The sequence below is a fragment of the Bison bison genome, unplaced genomic scaffold, assembly GCF_000754665.1.
Source record: "Bison bison bison isolate TAMUID 2011002044 unplaced genomic scaffold, Bison_UMD1.0 scf7180017864471, whole genome shotgun sequence".
NCBI classification, from domain to species: Eukaryota; Metazoa; Chordata; class Mammalia; order Artiodactyla; family Bovidae; genus Bison; species Bison bison.
In genome coordinates, this window is record NW_011495032.1 from 37,276,043 (window position 1) to 37,286,996 (window position 10,954).

General features: G+C 37.9%; 1 protein-coding gene across 1 annotated transcript in view; it reads right to left on the reverse strand.

Moving 5' to 3' along the window:
• ABCA12 (ATP-binding cassette, sub-family A (ABC1), member 12) overlaps positions 1 to 10,954 on the reverse strand; it is a 202,021-nt gene that overhangs the window by 18,048 nt on the left and 173,019 nt on the right. The window contains exons 39-43 of the mRNA XM_010861144.1: positions 9,649 to 9,754; positions 5,473 to 5,527; positions 4,733 to 4,910; positions 2,533 to 2,648; positions 1,265 to 1,424 (exon numbers count right to left, since the gene is read on the reverse strand). Coding sequence (XP_010859446.1) covers positions 1,265 to 1,424; positions 2,533 to 2,648; positions 4,733 to 4,910; positions 5,473 to 5,527; positions 9,649 to 9,754 — 615 coding nt within the window. The remainder of the gene's footprint in view (positions 1 to 1,264; positions 1,425 to 2,532; positions 2,649 to 4,732; positions 4,911 to 5,472; positions 5,528 to 9,648; positions 9,755 to 10,954) is intronic.

The following is a 10,954-nucleotide window of genomic DNA, read 5'->3' on the forward strand; positions in this document are numbered from 1 at the left end:
AAAATCACTGCAGATGGTGATTGCAGCCATGAAATTAAAAGACGCTTACTCCTTGGAAGGAAAGTTATGACCAACCCAGATAGCATATTCAAAAGCAGAGACATTATTTTGCCAACAAAGGTCCATCTAGTCAAGGCTATGGTTTTTCCTGTGGTCATGTATGGATGTGAGAGTTGGACTGTAAAGAAGGCTGAGCGCCAAAGAATTGATGCTTTTGAACTGTGGAATTGGAGAAGACAGTTGAGAGTCCCTTGGACTGCAAGGAGACCCAACCAGTCCATTCTAAAGGAGATCAGCCCTGGGATTTCTTTGGAGGGAATGATGCTGAAGCTGAAACTCCAGTACTTTGGCCACTTCATGCGAAGAATTGACTCATTGGAAAAGACTCTGATGCTGGGAGGGATTGGGGGCAGGAGGAGAAGGGGACGACAGAGGATGAGATTTCTGGATGGCATCACCGACTCAATGGATGTGAGTCTGAGTGAACTCCGGGAGTTGGTGATGGACAGGGAGGCCTGGCGTGCTGTGATTCATGGGGTCGCAAAGAGTCGGACACGACTGAGCGACTGAACTGAACTGAACTGAAGAAATTTAGCTGACTGATTGGCTGCATGATTTCTCCAGTGTCATACAAAGTATCTGACTGAGTACCTCCATTCCCCTACTCAAGCCCTATCAAATGTCAATAGTTTTGTCATTGCATAAATACAATCAGGGAGCCAAATCCTTTGAGCTGTTTTGTAGATACTGAAACCCCACCAGGTGGTAGAAGTTAACTTGTAAGCTGCCCACAAGCACAAAGACCCCAGATGACTGGAATTAGAAGGCTGATGAGATTGACCCCAATAACCTGACCACCAACCAATCGGAAGAATGTCCATAAGCTGATCACATACCCCACAACCTTGTCTGCCTCACCCTGTCTTTAAAAACCCTTCTCTGAAAGCCACCAGGGGAATTTAGGCCCTTTGAGTGTTAGCTGACTCGACTCATTGCTTGGTGCTCTACAATAAAATGCATGTGTTTCACCAAAAAATACAATCAGAGACATTAAACTAGATAAATACAACCAGAGACATTAAATTAAAAATTCTAAAAAGAATTTTTAAAGGCCATAGTTTCCCTTCCACTACATTTAATACAATCAAATGAAATTCCTCTATTCTATTTAGAGAATGTGAAATACAAAAAATCTTTCCACCTTGAACACGTTGAAGCATTTGATTCAATCACTGAAGTTTAGCAGACTAATAAAGGACCTTACCGCATCATTAGGCTTTTCCTTGGAAAGAAAGTACACCACCGACAGGGAAACAATGGAATTGATGCCAAAAAAAAGGTTGATGCAGACGTAAGTGATGAAAGCCATTCCCGTATCATGGAAGAACCCAGCCAGCAAGTACATCCAAGAAAATGTGGCATACCTTTATAATAATAATACTAAGAATTAAAATCATACCATGATTACTCTTTTACTAAATAAATAAATAGCTTAGATGGTGTTCCAAAGTGAAAATAAACATTAGGATGAGTTGTCAAGCCTTGTAGTTAGACCTCTTTTTTATCTCTTTTTAACAACAGCCAAAAAAAAAAAAAAATCTGAAGCGCACACTTTTTTTTACCCCCACAATAAAGATGTTATGTATTTTACAATGTCACCATATGACTAAATCATGAAGCATACTTTGAAGGAATCTTGAGTAGTCGTTACAACCACAAATTAATTTTCACTCGTGAAGAGTCAGACATGACTGAGCAACTAAATAATACAATACTGGTACCTCACCCAGTCAAGATTTTTTTTGGGGGGTGGAATATGAGTTTAATAGATACATGTATTATAATTTAAAGTTGAGAAAGAAAAATGACATCATTGTTGGCTAACTAAGAAGACAGAGCGTGCTTAGAAACTGCATGTCCTGTTTTGAGCAAACACTTGAGTGACCTTTGGGGTAAAGAAGTAAAACTAGAGACAGAGAGATCCTTCATCAGCTACAATTGCTAACTAAATGGATACTACTCATGCATTCAGGGCAAAAAGAACTGCTACTAAAGTATTGATATTGAACTGTACTGTTCCTATTAATTACCCTAATTCAGAAACAATTTTATGTTTGTGTTCTTAGGCATTCATCATAATAAAAATAAATATACATGAACATATTCACTTTTTAACATCATATATATTTATATGTACTCACAATTTGTTAATACATAAATTCACACATGTCTATACATTTTTCTGATCATTTTGAAGAGTCCATTTGATGTACATTAAATTACAAATATAAATTGCTAAGTGTAACATTCGGCACCCAGTTAAGTGCTCATTAATAATAGGTATACTATTAACAACAACATTAATTTTCACAAGTATTACACTTTACAAACTATGGACTAGCAAGTGTAATATATTGCTAATCATTACTTGTGGCGAATGAAACCCCAAGACATTTGTAAATTAGCTAATGAGATTTAGGTTTGCGTCTAGGAGCATTTAATTCTGTAAATTCTTCTTTCACCGCAGCTTACCCAAACAGCAGAAGCAGGAGAGATACAGCGCTTAGGTTGTTTTCACTGTAGAAGGCAGGTAACTTGAAAATTGTAATGACACCAATTGAAAATGCTACAGGCACCAAGTAGAAGGCCTATGGGAACACGGAAAACAATGTTAGCATATGGCAAGTTTTTCTTTTTTTGAATCGATAGCCCGTCTAGTTTAAAACTGTAACAAATCGACCTAGAAACACTTTAGGAAATGAATTATTATCTATGTTCTTGTTGCTTGTAATGTTCAGTTCATTTTACATTGATTTCACTCTTGAATTCATCTCCTGCAACAAGAGGTCAAGACAGTCTCCATCTTTATAGAGAGACTCCGAGTCCCTGGCGTTCCTGCCTCCAGACTTTGAGACTTGGGATCATTTGGTGACAGAGGGTCAGTGAAAAAGATAAGACAGTCAGGTATCTTGGTATTAGATTCAGTCCTCAAAGTACTGATTTTATTTTGAATGCTGGAACTCTCTCAGATGGCCGACTTCTAAGGCTTGGTTGTCAGTGTGAGCCACTCTGTGCAAAACAGCGGGACGGTGGGTACTACACATTCTTAGAATCACAAGGACATAAACAAAGAATTCAGTGTTTCATTGGCAAGAGAAATAGTAAATGCTGAGGAGTTTGCGGCAAGATGTACACAGTGAAAGAGATGGTAATTTAATTAGGGAGGAAATTGTCCTAATACTGGAATGAGCACCAGAAATATAACAACAGGATCTGAGTAGTAAGTAGCCCTTCATAGGAGTGTGCACTTTTAGCTTTCTTGACACATTAAAGCTCCTATTAAGTCCACAGGACTCATTAGTGTTTTTTTTTTTTTTTTAAGATTTGACTTCTACAACAAATGCATTTCAGACCTCACTGGAGTCATTAACCAAATGGATAGGCAGTTAATTACTCTTCAGTCCTTCAAGCCAATGGTCTTTACAGCAACTCAGACAATTTTTCCATAATTACCAGACAAATGCATACCCATCCCAGGCATTTGGTCAAGGTTGGCACATTTGGAGTCAAGAAAAACCATCTGAACTTTGAGACCAATTTATGCAAATAAGAGAGTTATCAATGAAATTCATCCTTTATTTTCCCTATTAATCTTCTCTAATGTGTCATTCAGCAGAGGCTATTACTTCAGATTTTTCACTATTAGTTGATTAAATTTTTATAAACTTGTTTATGTGTTGCCACTAGGCAAGACTATTTTGCTTTAAGCTTCGATTTCTCTCATTTCAAATTTCAATGTACTTAAAATAACTTGGAGAAGGGGTTGAATTCCAGGTTCCACTCCCAAGATACAGATCGCATGAGTCTGGAGTGAGGACCAGTGACCTGCATTCTAGCAAGTGTCTTGGGGAATCTGATATAAGTCCTCAGACCATGGAGATAAGGGCAGGGCAGGTGGATTTCTCTTTTTTCCAACCACTGGATGAATATAAGCCTGATGCAAAATTTTTTTCCTTAATTTACTGTCTTTGTGGTAATAATCTGAACAAACTGAGACAAATAAGTCTCAAACATAAAACTGTCTTCTTGGAGAAGGAAATGACAACCCACTCCAGTATTCTTGCCTGGGAAATTCCATAGACAGAGGAGATTGGTCTCCCCCACACCTGCCCTCTGTCAAAGCTATGATCCCTATTTCCAGCAGCTTTCAGCAGGATGCCTGAGAAATAAAGTGTGAACTTGTTTTTTTTTTTTAAAAAAAAAAAAAACCTGTCTTCTAGAGTTGGACTATATAAAGAAGGCTGAGCACTGAAGAATTGATGCTTTTGCACTGTAGTGCTGGAGAAGACTCTTGACAGTCCCTTGAACTGCAAGATCAAACCAGTCAGCCCTAAAGGAAATCAACTTTGAATATTTGTTGGAAGGACTGATGCTGAAGATGAAGCTACAATACTTTGGCCACTTGATGAGAAGACCCGATTCATGGGAAAAGATCCTGATGCTGGGAAAGATTGAGGGGAGGAGAAGAAGGGGACGACAGAGTATGAGACGGTTGTATGGCATCATGGACTTAATGGACATGAGTTTGAGAAAACTCTGGGAGACAGTGAAGGAGGGGAAGTCTGTGTGCTGCAGTCCATGGGGTCACAAAAAATCAGACACGAACGACTTAGCAGTTGTACAACAACTATCCAAATCAGTCCTGTCTTTCTTGCAAAGACAAGTGACTCACCATGTCATAAATGAAGTTGGTTACCCAGTAGCAGGTGACACTGATGCCTGAAATGTGTTGCAGCTGCTTGGCTTTTGTCTGATGCTCCCGTACAACGTAGGTGACAAAGCTGGCAGTGGTGACAGAGTAGCCCATCAGGATGGAGAGTGCCACTAAAATATCGATCAAGCTGCTCATTCTGTAGTGAGCAATAGGGAGAGGAGAGCACACATAAGTTTGGGGAACTCTTCCTTTCAGGAAGATTCATGGCAAAAGCCATCAACAAAACAGTACAAGAGTTGGCTGTGACACAAATAAGTCTTCCTACAAGGCAGCCGGATAATATCTTCCACATGACTCGGCTATGACCCTGGGATAAATAGCTTGAGTGCATCTGAATCGACTAGGGATATTTGATAGAAAAACCTGAGTCTCTAGGGGTTACAGGGTGAGTGCAAGAGATACATAGATCCTGAGCACAGAAATCATGCAATACTTAAATGCTACGCAGGGACATTGAAATGATGAAGCACTTACGCACTTGACTTATAAAAGCAGCAGATTCTATGAAGCTGCAGTCAACAAGCTCTACTTCACAACCTCACTCTACACGCTTTCAGAAACTGCCTTTTATCCCAGTCAGTGACTTATATTACCAGCTCTTCTAGATTAACATTCATTCAGATACAACTGTGATTTCTAATTATAGCACTTCTCAATATGCCAAGGAGAAAGGAGTCAGGCCAGATATATCTGCTTACGTGGCTTGTTCTTGATCTTGCACTCCTGGATAAGGATGGCTATACATGATGATACCTTAAAGAGGAGATAGTTCTTTTCATTAGTATGTATTCAGTTAATCAAAAACACTAATTTTTATACATGCTACTGTATAAAATAGGTAACTAATAAGAACCTACTGTATAGCACAGACAGGGAACTGTACTCAGTACTCTGTAATGGCCTATATAGGAAAAGAATCTTAAAAAAAACAAGAGGGTGGATATATGTATGCATATAACTGATTCACTTTGCAATACACCTGAAACTAACATAGCACTATAAATCAAGTATACTCCAATAAAAATTTTAAAAATAAATACCAATTTTTATATGAATAATATGTAATATTGCAAAAGAATTTTACTTTGGTGATTATTTTATAAAATAAAATGATCCCCTCTGCCCCACAACCCCAATCTCATCAATACCATACAACTGATGGCACTCAAATGCTCACAGGAAAAAACCCAAACCATTTTTCACGTTGTGCTTGGAATTTGGGGGGGAAGGGATAAGAATTTACACTTTTTATATATAGCACACTTCCCATCTACTACATTTAAGTTATTATTTTCCAGTTTCTTCTCTCCATCTGGCAATATGTATGTTTGTATGATGGCACTTTAGAAATGTATGACATGTGAAGAAACAAGTCAAAGGGAGACCAGTTACATGAGGATCCCCTAAAGAACAGACACTTTCCACCCCACCCATCATTGTGCCATTGGTCATGGTAGGGAAATACTGCAGCCTGAAAGGATCCCTTCTCCTCCTTTACTGCTTCTAAGATACCTACTGCTTTAGAACTCTACCAGGAGCAGAGTTGGGGAGCTTCAGCTTCTGGAGGGGTTTTTATTGAGACAGAAAGATACAAAAGGATTCAGAGAAACTAGCTGGCTCCAGAAAAGTAGTCGATTAATTCCGATACAGTCCTAGATTACTTGTACCCCCCAGGGTTGGTTGTATTTTCTGAGTTAGGTAGCACAGTGCTTGCCTCCCTTTCCCGAGAAGATACTGTCTAGCCAGGGCCCAGATGGGCTGGGAGGTCTTGCAAAGGGCCACCATGTGAAGGCAAAGCCTATGCTGAGTAACTTTGGAAACAGTAGGGATAGGAGTGAGGATATCTCTTACGTACTTTTCCCCGTAGAGTCAAAACCTGAGCAAGAACTTTCTCACTTACTGTTTATATAGTATATGTTCATTATATTAGATATTAAGACTGTTCCATGGTACCAAATATAGATTATTCTAAAGCTCTATTCTTTCCATTAACTTAAATTTATAATTTTTACTAAGTAGATTATGACATGTTTTAAGGTTAAAATCTGCAACTGTTCTGTATTGAAGAAAAATATATAAAAGTTAAAGCAAAACAAAGAAACTAACAGCAATAATAATCAATTTGATGTATAATTTTAATTAAATCATTGGGGGAATGCATCTTTCTTATCTTTTGTGTAAATTAATGGGTTTTCTTTTACTGAGACTCAGTTTTCCTTGGGACCTACTTAAACCTTGTTGCTGGATTATAATATAGGCAAGGGGAAGTCATTTCTCTTATTCCTGACTTATATTGATATTTAAGAATCAAGAAGTACTCTATTTCACCAGAGAAATCTTTACAAATACATTTACTCCAATATGAAAAATGCTGCCGAAACAATTTTTTTCTATATCTTTGGCAGCAACATCAAGTTATCAGAGTTTAGAATCTATATTACCATCTTTTCTGTGGATTCTATATCAACTAGCACAGTCTTGGGTACAGTGATCAGTCGATGAATGCTTATTGACTCTAATAAAACCTCAAAGTTTCAATTATCCCCCTATATACAATATACATGAAAAATAACACATTTTCTGTAGTTTCTACATTTGTAAGCCTAAAATGAGTAACTTCCCATTGACCAATGCTAGTAATGCAATAAGAATAAACATTAGGGTAGAGAGGACAATGTATCAATATTTTTGGAGAAGAGCCTGGTTGTACAACATTTGTTAGTGAAAACAAGTAAATTTGTATTCTAGGGGAGGAAAACAGAATTTTCAAGTTAAATTAACCACTAGAGGGAACCACATGAATATAACAGATATTGACTTGCAAAGCAAAGCTAATTAAAAGGTTTTTATTAGCATGTTAAAATTCAGAGAATCAATTTTACAACTAAAGGCAAAATCTCAATTCATGTAGAATCCAACAAAGATGGCTTAAAACAGCTCGTGTGGTATGGGGAGGTGGCAGGAGGCTATTTGAACTGATTTTTAAAAACAACATTATTATGGTATATCCCATACACTCATTACAATATAATAAAAGTATTTTAAGGTGACATGGTTTTCTTCTTTGAAAGAAAACAAGCTCCTTACTGATAGGGTAGAAAGTTACCACTTTCACAAGCCTATATAAGAAAAGTTAATAAAAAAATAGAAGGCACACTACTACCAGTCTCCACATGTAATTCAAGCTAAGCCTTACTTTTAAATTAAAAACATTTCCTTTTAGGGTCAATACATAAAGTTTATCTTCCAGAATTCTTAATTCTTTATACTCTGTAACTTAGAAATACTAGCCTGCCGGGATCCAGAGTGATTCTGACTGCTTTCATCTTGGTAAAGAACACGAATAATAAATTAAACCTGAATAAAGGTTTCAAAAGCTGATTCTTCAAAGTGGCATTGTCTCTTTTTCTTCCCTACATACCTTTGCAACGTTTCTTCCTAGTCATTTCTATGGTTCCTATACTGTCACAGCAACAAATACCTTTTGCTCTCAGTAAGACATCCTAGTGAAAGTCAGACATTCAACAGTATTTCAGACCGGGTTGCACTAGACTCACCTGGGTTTACTCGTCATTTAACTTAATTTACCACTTTGGACTACACTCTTTATTGATGCTCTGGATCTAAGCACTATCTATCAATCTTGTCATTTTCTTCATGGTTCCTGCTGCTAGGAAAATGTCAAAGCAGTGGGGAAAAATACTGTTTTCTCAGAAATGAACACTCTGAAAGATTCTGTCCCTAGAATGAGTATTTGACTCTACAGTTTACTTCCACAATTGCCAGAACGCCCAGCACATGCTATTATGCCCGACAGTAGGGAGAAGAAAGAAGAGAAGGCAACAGCATTCCTTTTTTAAACAGTCTGTTAGCCCATTTATTAAGCTAGAAACTATTGATAAGCAAATATGTTCCTCCGTTTTATCAGTCTTTATTATTATTTTGGGGGATCTGTATGGGAAAATAATCTGAGCAAGGCTTAAGAAGATGAAGTGGAGAGTAATTTAATTAGAAAAAAAAAATCAGCCTTTTTTGAATTCCAAACCCTTTAAAAAAACTATGTGGAAGGGACTTCTCTGGTGGTTCAGTTTGCTAAGACTCCATGCTCCCAATACAAGGGGCCCAGGTTCGATCCCTGCTTAGGGAACTAGATCCCATATGCTGCAATTAACAGATCCCATGTGAGGCAACCAAGACCTGCTGCAGCCATATGAAGAAGTAAATATTAAAAAAAAAAAAAAGACTATGTGGAAGCTTCTTGAGAAACCCCAATAGTAGACTTTGTTGAGAATAGAGAAGTATTGGGAAAATGAAGCAGCAAGAGCCAAACAAACCTGGATTCAAATCCCACTTCTGACTCCCAGAGAAATAATAGTAGGAAACAATAATACTCATCATGAGAGGGTGCTAAGTATTAGCAATATTTTACACAAAGCATGTGTCCTTATGGTAAGTACTCAATTAATGGTAACACTTCGTTTCTGGTAGAACTTCTAAAGTTTTGTTTTCACATTTGGATTTGTGTATAATATTTATTGACATTATCACTTTATTTTTTAGCCTATGTACAAGTAAATAGTTATAAAATGTTTTCCTGTGAGATATAACTATGAGGTGTAAGAACAGAAATAAGTATAAAGTCAGCATTATTATCCTGACTTGATAAATTAAGAAGCTAAATTAACCTGAAATTGAGGGGATTATCCAGAATGTTCCATCTGGTGGTAGTTACTACTTCCAAACTCCTTTTAAAGATCTGTGGTTTAAATACTATAAAATAGCTGCCACAGGGAGGAAATGGGGTCTAATGTATATTTTCACATGGAGAGTAGCAAGAGTTTCAATACAAGGAGCTTCTATGTAAATAACTTTACCATGTCGGGCAGCATCATATTTTGACATGTTAACTCGCAGGAGGAAATTATTCAGGCTGTTGAGGTAAGCTGGAAGGGAGTGATAGCCTTCTGGATCATACCATACCTGTAACATTCCAAAAGAAGACAAGATCAGTATGGTGTTCAAATAAATTAGGCAGTATTTATATCTTACAGACTATATAATTTATATTTAAAATAAATGCATCAGTTTCCCCAGTAACTTATTCATCTTGGCAGATTATGAACCATCCACCAGAGTGCTGACCACAAAACTCTAAGTTTCCAACCTAGAGATGGGTGGAGATCATGAAAACAACTTTTTCCTGCTTGATAGCACCAAGTTAGTAGTTATCCTAGACTTTCTCTACAGGTAAAGCTTGAAATAAACAGAAGTCATTATTATCTTCATCTCTGTGATTGGTCTATAGTGATTCTGGAACTAGAAGTAAGGCAATCTGTCTCTTAATAATAATAATAATAATAAAAACAAATGGCATATAGGCAAGACTGTAGAAAGAAATAAAATATTAATACATATACAAGCACTGTGTCCTTAGCAACAAGATTGATAACCTTGAAATACCCCCACTAACTTTTTATTCCTAGTTACAACTCAAAAGAAAGCGAGTTACTTTATCTTCTATGTCAAAAGGAAAGGGATTTAAAATGTTGTTGCTCAGTCGCTCAGTTATGTCCAACTCTCTCTGACCCCATGGACTGTAGCTCACCAGGCTCCTCCGTCCATGGAATTTTCCAGGCAAGAATACTGAAGTGGGTTGCCTTTCCTTCTCCAGGGGATCTTATTGAACCAGGGATCAAACCCACGTCTCCTGCACTGGCAGACACTGGCAGGCAGATTCTTTATCACTGAGCCACCAGGGAAGCCCATATTTAAAATATTCAGTCCAGTTCAGATCAGTTGCTCAGTCATGTCTGACTCCTTGCGACCCCATGAATTGCAGCACGCCAGGCCTCCCTGTCCATCACCAATTCCCGGAGTTCACTCAAACTCACGTCCATTGAGTCGGTGATGCCATCCAGCCATCTCATCCTCTGATGTCCCTTTTTCCTCCTGCCCCCAATCCCTCCCAGCATTAGAGTCTTTTCCAATGAGTCAGCTCTTCGCATGAGGTGGCCAAAGTACTGGAGTTTCAGCTTTAGCATCATTCCTTCCAAAGAACACCCAGGACTGATCTCCTTCAGAATGGACTGGTTGGATCTCCTTGCAGTCCAATGGACTCTCAGGAGTCTTTTCCAACACCACAGTTCAAAAGCATCAATTCTTCAGCACTCAGCTTTCTTC